Source organism: Coptis chinensis, chromosome 5 (assembly GCF_015680905.1).
Source record: "Coptis chinensis isolate HL-2020 chromosome 5, ASM1568090v1, whole genome shotgun sequence".
NCBI lineage: Eukaryota > Viridiplantae > Streptophyta > Magnoliopsida > Ranunculales > Ranunculaceae > Coptis > Coptis chinensis.
The window spans coordinates 83,929,377-83,955,876 of NC_141460.1; the positions used below are offsets into that span (position 1 = coordinate 83,929,377).

General features: G+C 41.6%; 1 protein-coding gene and 4 long non-coding RNA genes across 5 annotated transcripts; 3 read left to right on the forward strand and 2 right to left on the reverse strand.

The window, feature by feature from the left end:
* Positions 1–1,954: 1,954 nt before the first annotated feature.
* On the reverse strand, positions 1,955–2,865 carry LOC147499448 (uncharacterized). The gene is made up of 2 exons (XM_086563478.1): positions 2,858–2,865; positions 1,955–2,445 (listed from the first exon to the last, which is right to left on the reverse strand). The coding sequence occupies exon 2, from the start codon at positions 2,441–2,443 to the stop codon at positions 1,955–1,957; it is 489 nt and encodes a 162-aa protein (XP_086419604.1). The 5' UTR covers positions 2,444–2,445; positions 2,858–2,865.
* An 11-nt stretch (positions 2,866–2,876) lies between these two features.
* Positions 2,877–6,452, reverse strand: LOC147499449 (uncharacterized). Its single transcript, XR_015194478.1, has 3 exons — positions 6,324–6,452; positions 6,116–6,239; positions 2,877–2,921 (listed from the first exon to the last, which is right to left on the reverse strand). It is a non-coding gene; the product is annotated as an uncharacterized LOC147499449 (long non-coding RNA).
* A 4,377-nt stretch (positions 6,453–10,829) lies between these two features.
* Positions 10,830–12,043, forward strand: LOC147499450 (uncharacterized). The gene is made up of 4 exons (XR_015194479.1): positions 10,830–10,953; positions 11,275–11,321; positions 11,449–11,496; positions 11,870–12,043. It is a non-coding gene; the product is annotated as an uncharacterized LOC147499450 (long non-coding RNA).
* A 4,060-nt stretch (positions 12,044–16,103) lies between these two features.
* On the forward strand, positions 16,104–21,708 carry LOC147499451 (uncharacterized). Its single transcript, XR_015195878.1, has 2 exons — positions 16,104–20,321; positions 20,409–21,708. It is a non-coding gene; the product is annotated as an uncharacterized LOC147499451 (long non-coding RNA).
* A 988-nt stretch (positions 21,709–22,696) lies between these two features.
* Positions 22,697–23,920, forward strand: LOC147499452 (uncharacterized). Its single transcript, XR_015194480.1, has 2 exons — positions 22,697–23,483; positions 23,570–23,920. It is a non-coding gene; the product is annotated as an uncharacterized LOC147499452 (long non-coding RNA).
* Positions 23,921–26,500: the final 2,580 nt, after the last annotated feature.

Consider the following 26,500-nt stretch of genomic DNA (forward strand, 5'->3'; position numbering starts at 1 on the left):
CTAAACCTAAACAAATTACATCCATCAAACTAAATTACAAAGTTACAAATCCTAAACCGAAACAAATCAACTATAGTGCCACCAATGTACTTGCACCTAGTCAAGTTGTATGCGCTGTTCGAATGAGGACCTTACTTCCTCACGGCATATCATTCCCACCAATTGCAGACCCTCTCTCTAGCAAACGACCGGTTTCATCGATGACGCGTCGTTACGTAAAAAGAAAAATCAAGATAAGTTACCAATCGAATGCAAAAATCACGCTTAGAGAAAACTCAATTAAAAAATCACAATACTTACAATCGGTGAACAGTTAGTTAAAGTGTCTCGAGGAGGGATGAATCGGAAGAAGCTCAGGGTTCACCAAAACTACATGAGAATTCCTCGCATACCAAGTCATGTGGTTTTGATGACACTCCCATGGATAAGATGAAATAGGTCCTCGGTTGCAGAGTTGGATCACGTGATTCTGCCACGACTCCCAGTAAAGTGGCCCAATATTGGTCCAGCTCACCTCATACCCGCGTCCTGCCACAGTTCTTGTTCTCCAATTTGGCATTGGAGGATCTTTAGGTACAAGTTGCACGTGACCTAACCGACGCACCACCCTTGCGACACAGAAGCTCTCGACAATGTTGAAAAACATAGCAATCCCTCAAAAATGCAATGTCATCGATCGGGTTTGTATCTCGATATTTTTGTAGGGATGCCAAACAACCTTGAAACAAAATCAAATGTGTCATTAACAACTCTAATGATCAATTACTAAAAATAAATATAAACAAACTTAAATACCAAATTGTCATTGAATTTAATACTTACATTGAACTCATTCAAATCATCAATTATCGCCGATAAAACTGCAATGCATAATTGTTATTAAGTAATAGTGTGGAGCGGCTGGATGTGTCTATGAGCACGCCGGTGAGACGAGATATAGTTGAAATTTGGGACTGTCATGAATACCGAAAATACTCATAGATCCATGCCTAGATATACACAAATAGTTAACATATTGATAGAGTAATAAAATTAACATTAAAAAAAAAATAAACTCTAAAATACTCAAATTTTACCTCGTAGAAGAGTCATATAGCCTGTAACCCCCTTTCACCTTCGCATGTGGCGCCCCGAGACCTCTATATAAAAACGCCAAAATTGCCGCACCCCATGCATACTCTTCTATCTCAATTGAATTTCAACAACGGCCTCGGATATAACATATATGCACTCCAAATCCCGGACTTGTCGGTAAAAAGCGGCACATCCAAAGAAAAAGCGAATAAAAGCTCTAACGGTCCGTTTGAACATCCCGGAAACTTCGAGGCCTTCTCTACCACATTCCCAAAAAATCACATATAGGGCTATCGTGAATCTTGTTCGCAAAATGCTTCCGGATGAATTCTAGCCTTACTTTTGAAGTGAACCTGCTAGCTTCCATCTCCGCCCTAATCAAATCAATAGGGAGCCCCAGACCAAGATGTAAGAGATTTATCGATTGTTGTAAGTTCATTTCACTCGTCCCTTTGCACGCTCTTCCCTCTAATGTGACTCCACATTTGGACAACATCGTCCCAAAGTCACGATCATCTCCCCTTAACCGGCATATGGAAGGTGTTGGTCTCCGGATGCCATCTCTCCACAAACGCCGAGATCAATGGTGGATCCATATGCTCGTGATAACCTTCCACGAGATCAAACAACCCGATCCTTCTCAACGCGGCGGCAAATCTCGGAGACCTTTCACATTCATTTTGAAATTCCATTGGGATAACTTCGCTAAGTGTGAAACACACTTCAACGCCCCAGCGATCCTCCTGAAAACAACCGAAAGCACGATAGATATATATGAACGAAACAAAATATTTTGTAAAAGAAAATCAAAGTACACAAGAAAAACAAAATATTACCCTTCTCTCCCCCAAACATCGCGAAGCGACATGCACCGCGATAGTCATACAACAACTCGACTCATAATGGCCTCCCCATACACACCTCTTTGAAACTCCAAATCATCATTGGATTTTCTTACGAAATCCAATACCGGAGGTGCTTCTTCCACTGGTGGTACGTCTTCTACCACATATTCTTCAACATCATCATCCTGCTCATCCTCCTCCTCACTCTCCTCCTCACTCTCACTCTCCTCTTCTACTATACTCTTCCCTTTGTCTAAACCTACATCTAAACCTACATCTAAACCTACATTAGTATCACTATCTACACTATCTACACTATCTTCACTAAACGAATCAACCTCAGGAACCTCAAGAACCTCTTTTTCCAAATGGTCCCCTCTACGCGCTGATGCCGTTAAGCCGTCTGCCCTATGTCTTTTTCTTCCAACTGCATCACCGCTAGAGGAACCGCCACCAAACAATTTCTTAACACCCTTTAATGTAGTTTTCGCTACATTCTTCACATTCTTTGATCGAGGACCCATCGCTACAAAGAAAAATAAAACAAGTATTAGTAAACCATATTTAAATAAACAATGTACAAAGAAAACCACTAGAAAAAAGAGATCATCCCAGTCGTAAAACTAATAGACTTATAAGCTTGCTATGATAACTCCAAGTATATATGAAGAAATAGAATGAGGCGTTACGCTATCCAAATTCTATCGAATTTTGGGCAGAGTTTCCTTTGTTTGGTCAACATTTCGTATACTTAAACCTGTCATAACCTGGAAATCAATAATGACATCCTTCCAACAACCATATGTACATACCACCCTATAAAATATTCAACCCACAATACAATTTCTGTCCCTCGTCAAGCATAGGGGAAACCACCCAAAAAAACCACCTTGATTGTACATTCAGTAAATTTGATAACCAAAGAAAAAGCTTCTCACCTATAATGCTTTACAGCCGGTTTTGTTCCCTCAGATCCGGACCTTAAGCAAGTACTCGTAAAAGCTGCATGTAATCAAGGTCATTACTCATTAGTCAAGACTCAAGAACATAAGCAATATAAAAGGTGAGTAACAGAATGTACAGAAGGTCATTATATAGTGTATTTGATTATTAGCTTATATAGTGTCGTTCGTTAAACAAATTAATAAGACTGTAAACTAAAAGGTTTTGAGACTACACTTAAGCTTATGAAGATATTATATAAGTTTTAAATTTAACACGTCCATTTAAGAGAAAGCTTGATACCTACACTATAATATAAACACATATTACAATATAAAGATTCTCAAATACTAGAACTACTATATTTTTTTTATGTCGGTGACTAAGGAATGAGCAGACATTTTTGTTGCCCATCCCACATGACATGATATGAATGGGCTTATAACTAATAAACACCAAAATTCAACAATATCCAATTATAATATGGATTCATAGGCGGACAATGGATTGAACTCACAAGTTAGATAAAGTACCATATCATAAAGGAAAAAGCGGGCTTTTAAAACCGGGTCTCTTCTATATGATCAAATATACATGTTTCTTGTATTTGTTTTACAATATTGTTTTGGTTTAGTATTAATTTTCCACATTGTTAACTAGCTTATTGTGTATATGTTCTACTTAGGTGCTGGCGGTGATGGCTTTATTTCTCGAGACATATCCTTTGTCAATACTTGCCGGTCCATCTAAGGGTCAAGCGATTAAACTCTTATAGTCGCTGCAGATAAATCGTGTTTTTTCGATGTTCCATTATTGGTTACCAAGACACTTTGTACACCCTCTCGAATCGACAATTTTACTGAGAGACCCGATATCTATGGAACTAAAACCTAGTACACTTCAGTTCACTTTAGTTCACACATCGACACTTAGTACACTTTGTACCCTTAAAAAAAAAATTTGTTGTTCACTTTCAATGCATTGATTCTCTTTTTCAGTTTATATCGAAGAAAATATATAGGAAATTCGAGCTCATTTTCTCATACTATATAAAGATGAACAAGACAAACATCACATTCCCATAACTCATCACATTCCCATAATATATAGGAAATGCACGATTTGGGCTTGGAGGCTGCCCAATAATTCGGTGGCTTGGCGCCAATACAAAGACTCGGTTGGTGTGTGTGACGGTTTAAAAGGTAAGTGTCTTGACTGTTAATCGTTAGGGCAGGGAACGGGCAACCCCTAGTAAGTATATAACAACCCTACTCCAATTGTCGACAACTACTTGTTCGATGTTATATATAGACCCAACGCTAAAATGGCGTTAATTAGGTATCAAAATATTCCCACAATAGAGATATTGAAAAAGAGATTCGGGATCTCGACATCTTCCGTGTGTACTAAATAAACTCCATATTTAATAAAGAGTAAAACTGTAAAACAAAACAATCCCTATTTCCTGGAACCCGTGCTATTAACGAGCCCTTCCTTTTAGACTTCTCAAAGTATTGGATTTGCATTCTGAGACCTACCCTAGTGCAAACCTTTGTGCTGATTCTCCAAGATCGCAAAAAGGCATTTCAATTATAGACCTCTTTTTATCCTTTTTCCACCAAATGGTGGTGAAGGCGACCCCTTAGCGTTTTCTATAAATACTCGTTGAGGTAAGGAAAATAACTTCCAAAATCCAAAGCTTACCTAGGGCTATCCACCTTTCTTCATCCCTCTTTTTTAGGTATTCTTTACCTGGTCCTATACTCTTATCTAGTTTTGAGCTATGGGTTCGGTACCACAAGCCTCCGTGACGGTCTTGGGTGCGGCAAAGAAGAAGGGTAGGAAGGTTACCAACCTATCAAAGGATGGATGACAGATTTTATTACGTCCAACATCTCCGACAAGCAAGAGGTGAAAGACCCTTTCTATGTATTGGACTTGGGAATTCTAGTGAGCCTAATGGAGAAATGGACGCGTACCATGCCCATTGTCCGTCCCTTTTATCTTTGTCAAATGCAATCCTCGAGCCTGCCTTCCTAGGTGCACTTGCGGCTCTAGGGCGGGCTTTGATTGTGCTAGCCGCGCTGAAATTGAAGCCGTCTAAGCACTTGGAGTTTCACCAGATCGAATTGATCCGAGAGCGATCGAGGCCAGCCAACGCAACTCTTTTGGTTCCAACTTTTTAGCAAAGCGGCAGTCCTTGCTCTATAGCTCTAACTTGTAGGTAGAGAATAAACTTTATTCCCGGTAGAACCGGTGATCGGCTATTAGAGTATTACCCTCCATATCTCTTAAGATACCACCATAGCCACAGCTCTCTTGTGTGACGATTACCATGTGTCCATGTGCATTTAATTCCCTTTTAACAATTACTGAATATGGCTCCATTGTGCATTATAAAATTTCTCTATCCGTTTACAACTAGTGAAGTAATTGCTGATTTGCTGTGATTCTCACCAAAAAAAGATGGAAAAAAGACGAAAAACACTGCTGTGATAAATTCACAAGGGGCAGAAAAACCCGAAGTCCTAAATTATTACTTTGCTTCCGCTATAGGCACTTGCAAAAAAAATTGGAAAATAAGAACTGAGAACGTTTCCACAGAACTTTTCACCGTGGCGGCGATGGTTTGCACCACGAATTCTTGAAGTGTGTTAAACCTGGAAAGTTTAGATCCCAACGCCACATGCTATGACTTGTTCCAAGTGTTTATTGGACAGTAAGTAAACATGGCCTACTGTTGGAAAGTAGTTCATCCTTAATACTAAAAACATTAAGGATGGGTATTTTAGCATGCAACTGTGAAGGCTACTCCTTTAGCATGCTCATCTAGTCGTGCTAACCCAACATGTCGAGGACTGAGGACATATGAATCAACAGTTTTTGGACCAACATGTGATGCACTAGACACATTGCTCACTGGATTTCAGCTGCCGGAACTCCAGGTGAACGACTGGTTAGTGTTTCCCAACATGGGAGCCTACACAGCTGCAGCGGGATCCAACTTCAACGGATTCAAAACATCCGCTATCTCCACTTACCTCGCCTTTTCCACTCCAACAAGAAGCTAACATATGAAGCAGTTCAAGTAGGCAAAAACATTGTATCGGGGTATGAAGCAGTACAAGAATGGATATGAAAAATCATTTCGTAGTATCCCTCCTGACATCCTTATGGTGAGCCTTACAATAACAGCTCTTCATGTATTCTAAACCAACATATTCAAAATAAAACTTAAAGCAAAGCACGATTACCTTTGACAAATCTCGGTTCAATTTCTTCACAGTAACATTCAACGAATCCAACATCAGAAAAACTCGGAATCACAGTAACATTCAACGAATCTCGGTTCAATCTCGGTTCTTTTGACAATTTAACCTACAAAAAAACCAACCCAACATCAGAAAAACTCAATTCCCAAAACCACCAAATTCCAAAAAAAAAAAAACGAACTTTTCTCACATTTTCCTCAACAACAAGCCTCAATCTAGAATCCGCTTCATGAAACCATCGGGCAACTCAAATTTTTTTTTTTTTTTTTTGGTTTAGACTCGCGATGGCGATAGAGATGACCGGTTAGTTTGGGTTTTCCCGGTTTCGCGATTTGGTGGGGGGTGTATTGGGCTTTTGTTTGGGCTTTGTTGTTTGGGCTTGGATTGGAGGCTGCCCGATCTAATTTTAGTGGTGCCCAATACAGCACCCTTCTATTATTGTCTTTTTCCAAATACAAGTACCGCCAACGAGACGATCCTTTGTATTTTTTCCAAACTCTAGATTAATGCATGCAAAGATTCCTATTTTAAAAGTCACAATATCTAATTTATATACAACTTCTAAACTAATCATGCTGTGAAAGCTATATATAAACAAAGTTAAGGAGGACTCAGTGTAGTCAAGGCGCGCGCGTAGGCGCAATTTTAGTGCCTCGCCTTAACCAAAGTGCGAGAGGTAGTATAAGGTGTGCGTTTTTTGTGTTTTTTTGCGCTTTTTGTCGAGACGCGAGGTGCACAAGGCGCGCGCCTTATCAACTTTTACAGTTTTTTCGTTTTTTTACAATTTTTGCTATACGTGACACATTTACACTCGATCCAATTGTTGTATGATATAAGAAATTGTATAAATTTAGTAAGTTTCATTGTAGAGTACACTTTAAATTTAATTTTGACTAATTTTTGTTAAGTTGTATGGATTGAGAGAAGATACAAAGATGGATTAAATTTTAAATGAAGTTTTACGGGATTCTAAAATTGAATCACGTGTTCTATTTTATGAATAACTCATTTGGCTCAATTCGATCGGTTCATTATTTTAGTTTATTGAAGTTGAGCTAGATTGTATTGAGAGATACGAGTTTTATTTTTGTCTTTACTTATTGCTTAAGATTTTTCTTTTAAATGACTACAATGGTTTTATGTTTACAATCACATAAAATTAATTTTAAAGTTTGGCTAAGCAAATCAGTGATAATTCATGTTATATTTAATATTTATTTTATTTTTTATTTAATATATCTATTTTTTTATTACTACTACGTCTCACTTCAATTAGCGCCATGCCATCGCCAAGCTTTTTCCTAAGGCACAAGAGGGTGTTAGCTTGGAATTAGTGCTTTAACGCCTTTACTACACTGGGAGGACTATCATACCTTACGCCAGACGATAGACATGGTTAGGGATCAATACCATACCTTTCTGCCACACGTCCAGGAAGAATAAAGTGATGGGAGAGTCGTACCTTAGCAGATGTCCGGGGGAGAGAAGTGATGGTGCGAAGGCGTGCAAAAAGCCACCACACGATCCGGACCATGCCATGTAACGGTAATGCATTTCTTTTTCTATTATTTTCGAACTAACAGTGATTCTTTGTGCAACATATAATGGAATCTCACTTACCTTATCCATACTTGGCAGTTTTACCCTCAATCTCGCGTCTTAGAATTTTGTTGCACAGCCTGTGAGACTAGAAAAACAATTTCTTGGCAAAGAATAGGCACGGGGCATTATTTCTCTCCATGACAGGTTAGTATAATATACATAATGTACATAAAATTATAATACAACTATATTATTAGAATATGCACGAGTGGTTAGATGATGATGCACGTATAAACCAACTTATTTGAATGATATGTTAGTACAAAAAGTACATGGTTTAGTTAGGAATATTGGCTTCAGAATTGTCTACGTGCTTGAAATCCTAGATTTTTCATCATAAGCCATCCAAAGCAAACCAAGTTTTCAAAAACAAATCATTTTTTTTTTTTTTTTGAAATTCATTTTGAAAACAATTTTGAAAACCATGGAAAACAAAACAATTTTTTTTTTCACAGAATAAGAAATATCACAGATGATTGCATAACAAGTGAAGGTGGGGGAATGAATTACCGACAAAAAGATGAGTATGAGGACGACCATAGGATAGAAGTACGATCAAACTTGGCACCTATGAATTAGATGATATTCTTTTCCCTTTGATTGCTTGACCTTCACACAGTACTGAACGACACCCAAAAACTTTCTTCCAAAACAGATAGAGCATAAAGCATAGGACCAATCTTCTGGAGACAACTTCTTCATACATTTTTTTTCTCTAATGCCTTCTAGGAGATATAGTGGACTTAGAGATCAAGAGCAGACTTTCATAGGACTATAATGTAAGCTTAGGTGACGGGCTCAAAAAGAAGGGATAGGATCAAAAAAATATTTTTGGAGTAGAACTTGTCATATAAATGGAGGAGTAATTGGAATGATGGTAGTGAGATGATGATACGGATTCCAAATCTCAAATAAAACTGCCCTTTGTTTAGTCCATTTTGGACCGGTGTTGATTATTTTGTGCAACTCTAAGCATTTTGAGTTCTGACCGGGGGGGGGTGGGTTTTGAAAGATTTTTTTTTTTTTTTTTTTACACTAGGATTTTCTTCAACACCTTCTTGGGATAAATAACATGGGGGGTGATTGTTTTGTGATCAAAGATGGATGAAATGATGCCCCTGGAATATGACAAGTTCTATAAAAATGGGTATGGGTAATTTATGGGTAGGCCAAGGATTTATTAGGCTTCCTAAAGGATATGGGCTTGTATTGTGGGAAAACAAAAAATAGGCTAAGGCTCAAATGGGCTTCTAATGGTAACATATGATATTAGGTGGGTTTTATGAGGCTAAAAACAAAACGATCAAAGATGGCATGTTCCATCGTCTCTCTAAGATTTCCACTATACTCTTCGTCTTAAAATAAACAAAGTTGGGTAAAAAGTAGTACCTCTTTAATTGGTCGGCATTGGTAGGATTTTTCATGTAGAATCTTCATAGTGAATGGACATTCACTGTTGGGTTTGAACGTTCTGGTTCATTGATTCCACTATAGTCTGGATCCGCTTGCTCAGTTTTACTTGCAACAATCTGTCTCTATTGGTATCTAAGTCCCAGTAGAAAATCAACGTCCTCCTTCATATCTCGGCTCTCAAGAATGTTGATCGTAGATGAACTCCTCTCAGCATTCTACTCTTTGATGTAGTCAGATTCGAGTCAGTTGACTTCTTTAATAGATAGCTCTCATGTCTTCGATCGAGGCTAATGATGCAATATGGAATTTGCCCTCTCCACCGTAGGGTAGCTGGTTGGTTGATTGGCTAAGTAGCCGTTGATTGATGGAATGCAGAATATTCCCCTTCTTCAGTAGGGTAGTTAATCAAATGATGCTGTGGAGTTTTACCCTTTCTACAAGGGTAAATGCATAATGCTAAATGCTGATGTTGATGTTGGTGATCTTAGACATTTGAAAAATCTTCTCAAACATAACCGCTGAACTTTCTTCCTCCTAAGTTTCTTCTTCTCGGTGAGTGATTCTCTCATCTTCGAACAATAAAAATCATGTACCACCTTAAGACAATAGATTGTCATATGTATGATCAACACTTCTATGGATTCCTTCAGTAATTTGATCAGGCTTCAACGCTCAGAGGGGATCAAGGTTATACCAATCTGCACATAATGTGGTTCATCTGTGGTGCCAAGGTTGATGGTCTTTGTCTCCACAATGACTAGCGTATGCCAATCCTCAGACTGCTCATGAGAAAGAATGGACTCAGTAGCTTCATTGTCGGGGGGAGGGGATCATAATAATCTGCACAAGTCATTCAATCATCTTGCACTAAGACAAGTGGGTAAATCATATTCTATGGGATTTTGAAAACTTTTTTGATTTTTTTTGGATTTTTGAAATATATGATTTTTTTTGGATTTTTGAAATATAACTATATACAAAAGGAGTTAGAACAAAAAGTTTCACGCCCTTTGAGCCCTATCGGATTCATCCGGTGGCTCAACCGGAGCAATATGATGGCTGGGGATTGGATCAATAATGACTTGCATTCCCCAATCATCATAGTCTCCATCAATGAATGGATCCTCATCAAAATCTAAGGCCTATAAAAACCTTTCCCAAATCTCATATTGTGTCTGGGAGTCAGAAAGTGGCATGTTCTCAACATCCACTGGAACTGGGTCAACAATAGATTCCATATTCAACAAATCATCCAAATCAAGTATGGTCTGAGGGTCCAATTGGACATGATAAGGTGTGACAGTCTTGTCTCCTGGGTCAAATCCTAACCCGGGGGAACTGGCCAAAGTAAAAGATGGAGTATAGTCCATACCTGACGAGGAGGATGTCGATCCAACCTCATTTATCCAACTAAACTGTCTAGCCTCATGATCCAACCTAAGTTGGTGATATCCTGAATAGGAATTAACATCTGGCTCCAAAACAGTAATTTCTGAGTTGGGATCTGGGTCATCGTCTTCGCCCCAAAATATATTGGAATCAATAATAGCCTCAATCTCTGCCCCTAGATCAGGTAGAGTCAATCTGAGATAATTCACCGTGGCGTTAGAATCGATAAATAATTCTGCCAATCCTTCCACAACCTTATCAGTATAGCCTAGCCCTTTTCGATCATTTTGACTTTAGAGACTGTAAGAAGTCCATTGAAATTGATCCAAATTGCAGCAGGCCATACGCATATCTTGGTTATGCCTATTTTGCACAAGGGAAATATCGGGATGCTATTGACAAAGGACTTATGAAAGGTTTGTAGTGGGATGACATTCTATTCACACAAATTCCATGGTACTACTAGCTCAAAGTCAGTTTAAGACTACTTACATTTGTTTAGTAACTTGGGCTACTGGTTGGGTTTACTGCTTTCATACAGAAAAAAAATCTACATTAGATTGAGTTCGACGAAGTTAAGGGATTGAGCTAATGTTGTGGTCACTGCATTGTGTTGAGTTTTGCGTACTTGCATTTGTAGACTATTTCTTATTTAATGTATGCAATTCTACTATATTCTCTTCTTAGACATAATGATTAATGCAAACGGTTGCTGACTAGCTATCTCATTTGTGCAGCTCTGCAGTTGGACCCAGATAGTGCTCGTCTTGCAGAATATTTACAGGTTTGGTTCTCCTTCTATTAATTTTTATCTTGGTGGTTGGGATTTTAGAACGCACCCAGACACACACAAATATATTAGACGTAGTATTTCTCCATTTTCTGACCTACATAATATATCTCTAAAATAGGTTGCAGAAGAAAGATTGGGAGATGTCCACAGAACTAATCAAAATCAGGTTATTTCTTACTTGATTATTTTGTAATTTTTGTGGCCATTTTTTTTTCTTTGCTTTCGTTTATTTTGATAATAGACATTTCATTAAGAGATATTAAAATTAGTACAGTGGTCCAAAATATTGCCAGGAGGAGGCCTCAAAGCTCTTTGTTTGAGAGCCTACTGCGCTAAGAGATGGCCTCCAGAAGAAAATATGTAGTAGACCAAACAAAACCATCTAGATCGCATGTAAGAGAGTGCAAAGTGAAAGCTAATCGGTTTCAGACCAGATATAGATTTCTTTTAATTATTTTTTAGTACTCGATTTTCTGTCATATGTTTTATTTCTTTTCCTCAAACATAATGGATGGATAACAGTCAGAATGCAACAATAGGTGGTGGTGGCGGTGGATGGCGAGCTAGCCCACGTGACGAAGTAAGGTGCTATTTGTCCGTAAATGGCCAGGCAAGAGGAGGTCCAAGGAATCGTGGATGTGTCACTACCATTCCATGGGTGCCTTTCAGACCTTCCTGATGGCAAAACAGTAGGGGTTGTTTGTTTTTTTTGAATTCAGCATTCAGAGCCTCTTAAACTTAAGTTTTAAGCATTCAGAGGCTCAAAACTTGTTTGTTTTTTTTTTAAGTAGTTTAAGCATTCAAATTTATTTTTTAGATTCAAAGATTCAAAGACCAAAATTTCTTCCTAATTTGAATTCTAATACTTGAAACAAGAAGTCCCTTCTTGCCCTTTCTTAAGAACCCAATCTTAAGAGCCCATCTACTTTCCTACCTTGACTTTTATGACTTCAAAATAAGTTCTTCAAAATTTGATGTTGGCGTCGTTTTTTCATTTTTGGGTGAATGATATCCACTTTGTTAAAAATAGAATTATATATATATATTATGAAAATAAACAAAATATGAAAATAAACCGTTAAAATATATTTGTGAAAACATATTTTAAATAAATTTATTTATCATTTATTTTTTCGATAATCCATCTCTTCTCCTCAAATATAATATATATTTTGTTTAACAAGAAATCAAGTTAGTGTTTAAAATAGATAGCATGAGTAAAATTGTCCTAATGATTTATATTCACCTTGAGCCGGGTTATTCTAACGAGAAAACAAACATGTTTTTAGAATTCAAAGAATCAAGCATTTAGCATTCAGAGAATGAGCCATTCAAAGATTCAAAGATTCAAATTCATAGGCTCGGAAAAACAAAAAAAAACCCCTTACGAAGTCTTTGAAGTTCGGATATGACTAAATTAGGCCATTCTTTGATGAACGATCAGTTTAATGAACTTTGGATTGGCTTCCGAAAATATATCTGAGGAACTTCGCAGAGAGTGTTTTATGGTTTTCTAATTATCGAGGTGTATAGGAAGAGAATATAGTGTAATATATATAACTTCAAAGGCGAATTATCTATCTATTGCACTGTAAAGAAGATTGATGCTTTGCAAAGAAAACTTGGTGAATGTTAATTGTCTGTTTTATTTACATTAAACTTATCAACATTTAAGTCCTATGATGCCAAGTCTGTTGTGCATATAAAAACTCGATGCAATGTAGAGTAGGAGACTGTTAATATAACAGGTATCGGCATGTGATGGACTCATGTCCTCTATTTTGGTGTAGATGTTCAAGTAAAATGTCACTGTTTGATAATTAGGTCCACTAAGCAGTAACAGTAAGTACATGAATGGAAGGAGGTACTGCAAGTACAGCAAATTGAGCCATACAATGACGAGCAACTATATACAGCGAACAGCAGCAGACAAGGTAAGTAGGCAGTACACGAAGTAGAAATGATCCACAAACCTAAAATTGAAAGGAGAATCGTACAATCTGAACAGGGAATTTGGTGAACCTAATGTTGCATCACCCCATACATGTTCACATGTTCACTACTAGTAAATTGCATTGCCTTTCCAAGTTGCTTCGGTAATGGGAGAGCTTATTTATTGTCTCGTTCAAAACCAATTAGATGGTATTGGAGTGTTGTGACCTTGATGGAGAGATCATTGGCTGGGGAATATGTTTTTTGCCATGTGGTTTTCATTATATCTGGTTTGCTTAATTTGCCTTCAAATTTATAAAGGGTGTCTTTGTCCCGGTCCCTTAAAATGAACGTATACTTTGGTCCTTGGCTGTCTTTTTCGTTTTTTTTTTTTATGCATGTTGTCTGGTTTGTGCTACAATTGTGCAAAATACAAATATCGCATTATCTCCCCAAATGGTTGGAGTATTTCACATGTATCTTGTTTAATTGAACATAGCAGAAAGATTGAATTCGACTTTACCAGCTATGGACCCCATAAATGGTCGTGGTATTTAACTTGTTTGAGTGAACACGTTTCAACATGGCTGAAAGATAGAGGATAAATTCTACTGTAGCCAGTAATCGATTTGGTTGACTAGTGACTAGGGTCGATCGGACCCTAACCAGTGGCCCAATAAGTCAGTTAGCACGGGTTCTAGACTTCTAGTTAAGGTTTCAGTCAAGTGGTCAACAGTCAACACTAGTCAATAATCTTGATCAAAGTTTTCCGAAACCCAGGTTCAAAATTGACCGTAGTGAGAACAAGAGTTGACCAGGCTGGCCAGGGTTTGACCCAAATTAACATAGTACCAGTAGGCTTGTATTTTTTCCTGAAAAACCCACTTGACGCACTTGCTGCCTACAAGATTCTGATATGAGTTGTATGGAACCAACTCCCATGTATCATTCTGCTGTAGAGCTTTGAATTCATGATCCATTGCCACTTTCCATCTTGGATCTTTGATTGCTTTTATATAACAAGTTGGTGTGGTAAGTGCACTTTGTACTTGAGATAGAAGAGCTTGTGGCAGAGGATGTTTTGAATGAGATGGTTTTGAAGGCGTATATTTTGAATTTGGTTTTGAAGTACCTCTTTTTTATCTGGTATGTATAGTTGAAGGAAGATGAGTTGGTTGTATATTTGAGTTCTGAACATGATTTGTTGGTTCTGAAATTGTGATATGTGACTGAGTAGTAGAAAAAAAAAACGAGGGCCTGGGAAAAAGAGGAACTAATTTCCCGTGTTTGTTAGTGATAAGATTCACACATTTATACTGAACTTTAGTTTACTGCTCTGTCGATTGCTCATATAGTCCTTTCGTAGTTTCATACCTTTGCGTATATACATTTTGAATTTGTTCCTTCCATGTTATGGGATTGAGCTGTAAAGACTGCTCATCATATTTGACACTTCTAATCTATACTTTTTGGTATTGGCTCCAGTTGGAATTTCTAAAATGATAACCCTAAGGTGTCATCTGTTAGTTGGTTTCCGTCAGATATTTTAGACTCGTCGTAATATAAAGTCACCTGTATTGGCATCATAACTAAATTTTGGTCATATAATTTGTTGTTGGTCTAGGCTAGCTGATAAATGCCTTCTGAAGATTTAAGAGCTCATTAGTATATATGTATTAGTAATCTCGTACTAGATTTTAGCAATATAGAACAAAAACACGTATTTTTCGTTGATCTTTCCCAGGTTTGCTGACTGATTATAGGACGATTGCTGTTTTACTGGATTTTGTGAGTAGGCATGATGATTGTTCTTGTCCTTAGATAAGATTTTCTCAGTATGCGGATTGCTCTTCTACCAGAGGATGTCTCTTTTATTATATTTTGCGGATTGCTCTTCTACCAGAGGATGTCTCTTTTATTATATTTTTTGAGTAGGGAGGAGGTTATTGCATTATTTGGTGGAGACTTATTTCATCAAATGTACTTTTGGTTTGGATATTCTAAGTTGTAAATGCACTTATACTCGAGTATAATATAGCATGAATATATACCCTTAGAGTGGAAATTTTACACCCGAAATATCAAAAAACTCTCTCCAATGGGGGTGTTATACCGTAGGTAATAGTGTATTAGCTAATAGAGAGGGTGGAAAATTTCCTCTCTCGCTATTAGTTAATAAAAAGTCCGGACGTCACTTAAAATAACGTCTGTTTAACTTAAAAACTCGGACGTCACTTCAACACACGTTTGAAGTTTTATTTTTTAACTCGGACGTCCCAGTTTAAATTAAAGAGGGACGTCATTTAGAGTGACGTTCGAGTTTAAAATCTATTTTTTTTACACTCTTCCATTGGAGAGTATAGAGTGTAGATATTTATGAGCTATACAATACTATACAATTAGAGGTGTAAAATCCTAATGGCACCTACGTGGAGCCTAGGTGGAGGTGTAATTTTACACCCCCCATTGGAGATGCCCTTACAGTAATAATACAAAAAGGAAATGGGGTTAAAAGAAAGAAAAACCCTTTTATTTTTGTGCTCCTGCAAAGGGGAGATTCAATTTTGCCAAGGGTCTTATTCCATCTTCAATCATTGAAATGCCCTTATGTAACTCTAACAATCACTGTTTTACGTGATGTTAAAACATTAACACTCTTATGTCTTCCCCATATTCTCCTCTACAGTAGATGCTTTCTCCTACAAGAAAGACACAAAGGTGAGCAACTGTACCTGTTAGATGAAATCCTAAACTTGAATGTCAATTGATAAGGCTATAGACACGTTCAAATGGGCTGATTTTTTTTTGTGAGGTTGATCTTCATGATTTAGAAAACATAGTTGTAAAGGAGCGTTTTGGTTTTCTCCTAATTACTACTAGGATGAACGGGAAGGGTTAGGATTTTTGATGTGACCGAGGTCATTGTGAAAGCGCTTAATCCCCTTCACGATCTTCTCTTTTTTTTCCTTTTTCGGGAGAGAAGAATCCGGTCCGGCGTAGTTCCAAAGGAAAGTGGTATTTATAGAGTTTTGAGAGAGGAGATCCTTCCGACACGTGTATTCTTTTGTACAAATGTAGGGTGGAGATCGCGGATGAGTGTTGGGTTGGATCTGTTATGATTGGGGGTAGATCACGGTAGTCCCTATTTCCGGTGTTGAGATTACCACTAAGATATTGGCAATCATTACCCCAAAGCGGGATGTGTTTCTATCCGCGTTCTATATTCGATGAAGTGTTAAATGATCGAGATGTCTTAGTTAAGCACCACCTACTCGAGCTACTCGCAGGTCGGTCTTGGAGGTCGCCTTGGATTAATCTATGAGTGCACGCTAGAGGCCGCTTCTCGAATCCGTCTTGGAGTTAAGCTATCTTCGGTTAAACTTATGCTCCACGCGAGTGCGATGCCCTATGAGGGTATCGCTCCCCTACACAGCCCCCTCTCAGTAGGGTGTTGGTGTAAGGGGAAACGCGCTGCTGAGAGAAAGAGTCGGACGAGCGTGGTGGAGCGTGAGCGAACAGTAGTGGATGAACCGACTGGTGGAGCGCCACTTTTGAATATTGTGGCCTGGTGAACTGGCGGGAAAAAGGTAGTTGTATCTTACGTGCACGTACGCGATGAATCGTAGCGATTGAAGCGAAACGTGTCAACGCCAAGTTATCTGCGGGGACTCTTTGAAAGGACAGTGTCTTGGAACACGTGTGCGGGCTATAGCGTAGGATGTAATGATTACTCCTTGGTAACTGAACGGGCGGTTTATACAAAATCAGATTTGGAATACGAAAAAGTTACTTCGTGTTTTCTTCTTCTTCCGCAAAAACGCCAGCTAGGGTTTTCGGTGAGTGCTCCATTTGTTTTCTTTCCCATTTCCATTTGCTTTCCTCTCGTCCGGTTCGTTATTTTAAGTAAGTAGGTTATTGTAAGGCTATAGGGTTTAGAACTGAATCTTTGATAGAAAAGGGTTGTTATAATGTCTGATTCTGATGACACTCGGTCGGAGGAGGTCCGAGAGATATCTTTGAGTTGTGGAGAGTACGAGGATGAAGAATCAGTAAGTGTCGGCGTGGGGGTTGAGTTAGAAGAAGAAGATAGGATGGGCGGGGGTAACGCCCGATCTCGGTCAGGAGATGACGTGGCTAGTACGTCAGGTCGAGGGGAGAGGTCGGCATCAAGCGATGTGCCCCCTAGAAGAGTGAACCGTCGTGCTGCTAACTCTTTCCCCGAGCTGAGGGCAGCGTATGGGATTAATGTCCCTGACCTGGAGATATACGAGCCACGACTGAGTGAAAATGTTCGTAGTGAGGAGTATAACCCGCCGAACGGTGGAGTTATAATCTGTGAGGGCCAGCTGAGAGCGCAGATGCACATACCGTTCTCGAAACTGGTATGCGACTTCTTGGCGCTTTGTTGGAAGTCGCCCTGTCAGTTCGTGGGTAACACCTGGCGATTATTTAAGGTGTTCGACCTGCTGAACGCGAGTGGGGAATATGACATAGGTGTATCTGATATAGTGGAGCACTATGTGATACGTCGATCGGGGAACATGAACTTTAGCTTGCAAACCATGACGACGCGTTCTGCAGTGATCGATGGAGTAAGCAATGAGGCCTGGACTAAGAGACCGTTGTTGCTAGTTGGCAATTTCTTGTGGTGAGCGGGTGTATCCGCAAACTAGGATTTGTAACATATCCGGTGGGTAGGAATACTTTTCGTTGTTATTTTTCAACGCGTTTGATAGCTGCTCTAACAGTGTCTTTGTTTTGCTTTGGCTGCGCGAGTTTTACGTGAAGCCGCTGAACCGATCGGGGGAGATAGAAAGATTCGCCGGTGACTCGTCTTTGAAAAACAAAAGCGAAGTTGCCCGAGGTTGGTCATTTCTTTGAGGAAAAGGGAGGGCTGCGATCCGGGAGAAGAGGAAGGTACAAAAGGAGCGGGCTCTAAGTCGAACGGCGAGGGTGATGGAGAAGCGCACAAGTGATCGATAACACGAGAGGAGAGGCAGCTGGTGCGGGGGGCAAAGGCGGCCTGTTAGGGAACCGCAGAGCCGGAGGATCGGGCGGTCGGCTGAATGGGGTTCGTCGAGGCTCTGTAGAGTTGGAGCCGATGGTTTTGATTTTCGTGCTAGGGGCAGGTCGGAGAGGAGGCCACGCGATGCCTCCGAAAGCGGGGCCGGGCGAAGCGAAAAAGTAGCTCGACATGCTCGTGAAGATGGTGCTAGCACGGGGGCGGATCGATGGTGGCGCCGGGGGCCACGCGGTATCTCGCCAGAGTGGAGCCCGACTGAAAGCGGAGTCATGGACTTGGCCACTTTTGGAGTGGGGTCCAGTTATCATCATGGCGACGCCGATCCCGATCCGTGAAGAAGGCCAAGGCCCCACGTAAAGGCTTAATCGAAAAAGCGGTGGCGTCTGCGGACGATCTGGAAGGACATTTTGTCTATCCGAATGGGGCGAGAATGGCCTTGAAACGGAAACGGCTAATCGCCGCTTCAGATCCGATAAGATAGCGGGTTGTTTGCTAGAACAAATAGCTCGGATGGCAACCGCAGAGAGCTAGATGAGAAGGGGTTAGTGACAACTTGAGACGAATGGAAATTAAGAATCGTGGTATGCCTATAACTTCATCCGAGGTACTTGCTTGCTTATGCAAATTGTTGTTGTTAACCATGTGTATGTTCGATGCGGTGGTGGCGGATTCAAGTTGAAAGAGATCGCCTGCTTGCGAGAATCGATAGGGAAATGGTCTTTGAAAAGCCAGGTGAGGAGCTGAAAAATGTCGGGGCGACGCTCGCAGATGGAGCGAGGAACCGGGAAGATTTGAAGAGAACTTCGTAAGCGTTGAATCCGCCAAGATGTTGAAAGATACTGAGCCGGAAGAGTCGAGGCAAAAAGCTAGAAGGAGTCAAGATAATGTGCGAGCCGCTACCGTGGAAATTGGGAGGTTGAACGATTCGCCTTACCTGCAAAGAAGGTTGCTTTCGACGCTAATCGCCTATGACACCGGACGGAGCCTTCGCTTGAACCGTTGAGCCCGACTACAATGCCTTGAAGGAGGAACACGCCCGCTGTGCGTCCCGTCCCTCGGTGGAGGAGGTTCAAGGGGATGCCGGTGGGGCGATTGCCTCTTCTATGAGCGTGCCAGAAGCCGGGGTGGCTCGAGCTGAAGCTGTTGCACCTGATGCAGTGATGAGCTTAGAGTTGGATGGCATAGCGATCATTGTGGACGGGAGAGAGGCTGAGGTCGATGAAGCGTTTGAGCGTGGAGGAGTAGTGAATGTGGCTGGGGATGACGAGTTGTAAAATTTGTTCTTTGTCTGTTTATCAGCTTATGTGCTGTGATACAATAGAACTGGTTTCCTGGGGTAACCTGGGCAGTTCGCCTTTCTTATGTTTGTGTACTGTAATCCTGAACAAGTAGGTGTTTCTTGCTGATTCGGGGTAGCCGAATGTGGCGAACTCGTGTGGGGCCGGGTTGGATTTCCTGAGTAATCTCAGCAACTCGGCTCAACACTGAGCTGTACGATAAAGCTATTAAACCAGAACTTCCCTTGTTTATATGCGATGGTAAATAGTTGTGTTGTGTGTATGTCTGAGTCGTCTGCCCACTCATAGTGATGTAGGATGACACGGCTTAGAATGGAACGTGGTAGGCCCATTGTGGTGACGACCTCCTTACTTATGATTGGTAAAATGGGGAGCGCCCCGTTGTTGGAGTGCTTGAGATTGCGGCGCGACGCCAGCAAACGTGAGCATCAGATCGCTGGAGTCTGGCTCGAGATGCAGGTCGAATTGCTCTGGATTCAGTGCCGCCAACTGCAGTGTTCCGTTGCGTGCGTGACACGTGTAGGGAGACGAGCGGTTCATGGGACATAATGATGGCGGGCAGATGGCGTTTGGCGTCTCAAGGTGATAATGAGGCACTTAGGAAAAGACGTTTCCTAAGGAATATAAACCGCTTCGCACATATCATCAAGAGGTTCTGTCATTGTTTCGCCTAAGCTTTCCTTCCTCATCGTTGCTCTGCTCTTGCACTGTGCTTTTCTGTCGCCACTTGTTCATCAGGTATGTGGCTTCTTCTCTATGCGTGTTATTCAGTTTGAGAAATACCTAGAGTAAGTATTAACTTTGCTGTTGCAACTTTGCTGCTAGGGTAAGATGGCTAGATGTCGTGCGTTTGTGAGAGAAACGTCCCCTCTATCAATGGAGGAAATGGAGTTTGAGCCTCATGTTCATGGCGATCGAGGGAAGAGGAAGGTTGCTGATGGAGAAACGAAGGGTCATAAGCGAGCAAGGAGAGATAGTCGCCTGGCCGGCGGAATAATTGTCTTCGTGTCGCCACAGCCGAAAGGGGCCCGGCTTCGCCGGTCGCCGACCGGCAATTTGAACGAACGCCGGGGCCCGATTCTGGTGAGAGTTCGGCCCCGCCATGTAAGGATGTGGGGAGCGAATTCTACTACCTGGGAAAGACGGGGAAGAAGCGGATGGTGAAACGCTCGGACTGTAGCTTCCACTCGGCTCCCATAGCGACTAGCGTTCTGAAGGGGATTGTGCTAGATGGAGATAAAGCAGAAGTTGAGGACGAGGACATGGGGACACTACTGGGGACGATGGATATGGCCGCTTGTTTGGTGAGTTCCTGAGAGCTTAAACCTGTTGTACCGACCTCCGGGGAGGCTGGTGTTCTAAGGATGTTCATGCAGTTTCTTGCAGGGTATGATAAGCTGAAAGAGGCCGCGGCAAGTGCTCTCGAGATCGGGTGATAACCCGCGCGTGGAGCCGGGTTGATCGAAGCCGCGTGGGGGTGGACAAGAAGAAAACTGGAAGTGATGTCCACCAAGTACCGTAAACGAGAATCGTATAGAGAACGCCAGATTTGTCTTGGTGACGGATTTGAATTTGGAAAAGGAATTGACGGCCGCGGATTTGCTTATCGCGAAGAAATGTCGGAAGGTGGCGCTGAAGCGAAGAAGGCGATATCTTCAAGCTCGTGTCGCCTATGCCGCCCTGGACGAAAAGTATGACGCGCTGAGGAGAACGAGTGCAGGCGAGGAAGAAAAGCCTGAGATGCGTGTGATGCTGAGGTCGGCTCGGCATACTGCTTCGACTAGCGCAGCCCCTGAAGACAAGCACGTCATTACTGAGAATTGATAAGGTGATCGTCCTGTGACTCTGTTAAGCTGAAGTTGTGATTGTAGTTTACATTTCTCTCTCTTATACGAGAGCAAACAATAGAGCTGTGTTTTCAGGCTTGCCTGAGCAGTTCGACATTTTCATTCGGCGAACTGGTTTCCACGAAAGTGGCAGTTCAAGACTTGTTGAATTTTTGTAATGATCATCGATCTGGATTTCCTGGGTAATCCCAGCAGATCGGTGGACGTAGTTGTGATGACGTATTGTCATGTAACGTTGTTTTGGATGTGTATGCATGCTGCTGTGTGTTTGTGTGTAACTAATATCTTGATCTTAGAAATATGCGTCCTGTTAAGTAGTCAACCCTAGAAATATAGGTCGTTGATGTGACAGGAACTGGATGGGTTATGGTGCCCGTGAGCTCGGAGAGCGTTTGCTTTCGGAGAGCGTTCTCGTATGGTCGACCCTAGAAATATAGGCCCTCGGCGTAACAAGAATTGTAGAGGCTATGTAGCCGCAGAGAGCTTCGTAGAGCTGCTGTGCGGTGAGAAATATAGGTCCTACCAGCGTTTGAGCTTATGAAAGTGTATTGCTCACGAAGAGCATTCTCACTGAGTTGATGCTAGAAGTATAGTCCTCAACTGAGCGAGATTTGGAGAGGCTATGGAGCCTGTAAGCTCCTCGCGTTAATGCTTCGCGGCGGAGAGCGATGTAGCCCCAAAGGCGTCTTTGCCGCTGGAGCGTTTTGCTTTCATGGAGATGATGTAGCCCCCGAGGGCGTCTTTCGGCGGGAGCCGCTTTGCTTCCTGAGAGCGATGTAGCCCCCGAGCTCGTCTTTGCTCGCCGGGGCGTTTTAACTTATAGAGCGTATGTAGCCCCCGTCTTTGCCGCTCGAGCGTTTTTGCTCGGAGAGCGTATAGCCCCCCCCGCGTCTTTGCTTTCGCTAGGGCGTTTTGCTTATGGGGAGAGCGTGTAGCCCCGAGGGCGTCTTTCGCTTAGGGCGTTTTGCTTGCGGAGAGCGTATGTTGCCCCCGGCGTCTTTTGCTTTCGCTGGGCGTTTTGCTTCATGGAGAATGTATGTTGCCCCCTCGGCGTCTTTGCTCGCCGGGGGAGCCGCTCTCGCAGAGTTGATCCTAGGAGTATAGGTCTTCAACTAAGCGAGACTTCGGAGAGGCGATGAGCCCGTAAAGCTCCCCGAGGCGTTACGTTTGAAAACGTTTGAACTCCCCGAGTGTTTTGTTCGTAGAGAACGAGCCGTGAGTGGTTTCCTCATCTTTGAACTGGCAGAGAAGATGAAGCGACCTCAGCGGAGCTGGTCTCAGGTGATTGTTTCTCGATCGGAGGGATGGAGATCTTGGCAACAGGAGTTGGTGCGATCTCTGGGGTCTTGACAAGAGGAGAGAAGTGGTGACGCTATGTAGCGTTTGAGCTCGAATGAGCGTTATATTCAGCTGGGTGTTGTGACCCGAGTGAGTCCGTGGGCATCCTGCTTTGGAGATCGTCGTTAATAGCTAGCCTTGAATTGGCGTGAGTGCGTGACTATAGTTAGCCCCAGTTTTGGAGCTTCATTGACCTGTAAAAATAAAAATGCGAGCTAGCACCAAAGAGTTAGTACGAACTAACAATGGTAATTTTGGAGATGCATGGATCATAATAACTGTAACTGAATTGAGCCTATTGAGATGATAATGACTAGCCCCAGTTCGGAGATGGCTATGGCTAGCCCCTCGTGTGCATTGGAGCTTGATTGACCTGCACTAGATCGAATTTTCTTGCTGGAGCAGGGTAATGTGCCCGTTCATTATGCCTAGGTGACCGACTAAACTCTGGACTTGAGCTTCGAGGCTTTCCATGCTTCGTGGGCTTGAGAACCGTTGGTTTTTGAGTTTTTGAGCTTTTGAGTTGTGTGAAAGTGATTTCTCAAGTAATCGAGACCACAGACGGCGCCAATGTAAAGGAGCGTTTTGGTTTTCTCCTAATTACTACTAGGATGAACGGGAAGGGTTAGGATTTTTGATGTGACCGAGGTCGCTGTGAGCGAACTGCCTACGTATCTTCTCTCGTTTTTCCTTTTTCTGGGGAGAGAAGAATCAGGTCTGACGTAGTTCCAGTAGGTGGTATTTATAGAGTTTTGAGAGAGGAGATCCTTCTGACACGTGTATTCTTTTGTACAAATGTAGGGTGGAGATCGCGGATGAGTGTTGGGTTGGATCTGTTATGATTGGGGGTAGATGCGGTAGTCCCTATTTCCCGGTGTTGAGATTACCACTAAGATATTGGCAATCATTACCCCAGGTGGGATGTGTTTCTATCCGAAGCGTTCTATATTCGATGAAGTGTTCGTACTGAGATGTCTTCGTTCGCACCACCTACTCGAGCTACTCGCAGGTCGGTCTTGGAGGTCGCCTTGGATTAATCTATGAGTGCCTGCTAGAGGCGCTGTTCTCAGGTCTGTCTTGGAGTTCGCTATCTTCAGTTCGCTTATGCTCCACGCGAGTGCGATGCCCTATGAGGGTATCGCTCCCCTACAATAGTCAACATACACACAAAATCAACCATCAAGTCATCTAAGTCTTCTCCATATCTCTTCTGTAAAAGCTTGTAGCATTTAATGTGTCAATTTTAGCTTGTCTTAATATCCTTCTCCATAAAGCTAAATGCTTAACCACCTGGAGTCGTTGGGTTGAGCAGGATGCACTATGCAGGAGGACTTGAACTTCAACAGTTGAGAGGTGAGTAGGAAAATAGGCATGTTAGTTGCACTAGGTCACTACTCACTAGGATGTCTCTTTTTTAGAGTCTAGACCAAGTAATCTACAATTTACACACTTTAAACAAGGGCAAGCAATAAATAAAATACCAAAATTTTGTTATTTCAGGGCTTGTACGGAATTTAGGAGTTCCCCGTGTACGTGACTCTGAGTATACTTTGGAACATTCTTTTCGTAATCTAATTTACTAATTTTGCCCTATTTTATTTTTGAAAAAGTCTTCTAGTTTTAAGCCAGTCAAACAACTTAGTCAATCATAATGTGGCCACTCAGAGTTCATAACTTCATATCCTTGCTGATCTTTTTTTTTTTTTTTTTTTTTTTATGTAAATCATACTCTAATATATAAAACTAGCAAAAAGTCACACAGACAGAGGGATGCAGTTTGAGACTAACATACATCCTGGGAGATCAGACCTCCCTAATTGCTGATAGGACCAAGCAGTTAGTGAGTCTGCATCCCCATTAGAGATCCTACTGATCCATCTAAAAGCAAAAGATCTGAGCCCTGATCCTAAACTAATAACATGGTTCTTTACACTTTCCCATTGCCATCTACAAGAGCTGCCTTGTGACGCTCCAATCACTTCACTATTATCCCCTTCTAACACAAAATGATGTCTTCCAAGATGCTTTGCCAGCAACATTGTGACTTCAAACGCTTCCACTCATTTTCTGTTTGCTCAAGCCTTAAATCTCCCCGACAAATGCCTACAATGGCTCCTTCATCGTCACGCTATAGCCCCTCTCCAAATTTCCACCCATACTACCTGTGGAAGGAGGCATCAAATCTAACGATTATACTATCATTTGGCATAATAGGAAAAACATTCTCAAAATAATTATCAACATCAACTAAAACAGGTTTTGAGTTAGGATATTCTTCACTATGCGCCAGAAAGCATTTCTCTGCCAGAATGCTGCTCTCTCTGACCAGCCTTTCACAATTTGCTTTCCTATTCTCAAATTTAATGTTATTCCTAGCTTGCCAAATCTTTTGGATCAGGACAACAATGTGGGTTCCAACTAGCCTAAGCTCTTCATTAGGGCTGCAACACCAAGCCAAGAACAGATCTAACCTCTCCCTTAATGTGGTCTGTTGATCCTTGTGCACTCTCAAACCAACATGAGATCCAAACCAAAGTGTCCTTACCCAGTCACAGGTAAAGGACAAATGTTCCGCAGACTCCATATCTTTGAAGCAGAAAGGGCAGGAGAAATCCCCCTTAATTCTTCTAGCTGCTAGGACATCTCCCATAGGTAGGATCTACATGTATAGTTTCCAGAGGAACACTTGTATGTATGCTGAGATAGGAGCCTTCCAGATATGCTTAAGGGTGAGGGGGTTACAGCTTAAGCTTTGCCCCACCTCCTGCTTAGGCTTGAGAAATTGGTAGGCTGTTTTAACAGTCATGCTTCCATATTTGTCTTTTTCCCATTTCATTTTGTCAGCATTATTGTCTTTAGGTCTAACTTTGATCTCAAGCACCTTGCTGCAGATGAAAGGGTTAAGATGAAGACTAAGTTTAGCCTCATCCCAACCACTTTTATCTGGCAGAAACAAGTCTGAGACCACACAATTTTCCAAGTTGGGTGCAACCACCCCCAACTCCTCCAGAGTAATGGGATTTCCATTACAATTCAGCCAAGGATCTTTTAAGGCTAAGATAGACTTCCCATTGCCTATAGCCCAGATCAAACCCCCACTTATTTCATTGAAGGTCTTATGGATACCTTTCCAGAAGTAGGATGCTTTGTTTGGGGGTTTTTTAACATCCCCTATCCAATGCTTACCATAGATACTGAACATAGTCCTAGTCCATAGAGACTGGATATCTGTAGCAGCTTTCCATGGTAATTTGGCCAACATAACAACATTCATGTCCCTTGCTTTCCTTAAGCCCAACCTTCCAATATCTTTGGGTTGACATATGTGCTCCCACCCTATGGTGTGGACACTTTTGGTTTCTGTCTTATCTGCCCACCAGAAATTTCTACATGCCTTATCAATCTTAGTGCATATGGAGACAGGTAGCACATAGGTTGACATGGCATATAGGGGGGTAGACTGAACTACAGCTTGGATAAGAGTAGTCCTACCAGCTTGGGATAGGACCTTTGCTCTCCATCCCTTAATCTTGTTATGAATCTTATCTACCAAGTAATCAAAGTCCTCCGACTTCTTTCTTGATAGCATGATGGGAACACCAAGATACTGTTCCTTAGGAGCAAAGTTCCTGACTTTCCAGAATCTTTTCAATCTGAACTTTTGTCTATAAGACACATTCCTACTAAAGAACACACTGGATTTATCAAAGTTTATTTTTTGGCCAGAGGCCT

What these genes read in the sequence shown, in the direction of transcription:
- LOC147499448 (XM_086563478.1), bottom strand. Translation starts at nt 2,443, where the DNA reads ATGGGTCCTCGATCAAAGAATGTGAAGAATGTAGCGAAAACTACATTA.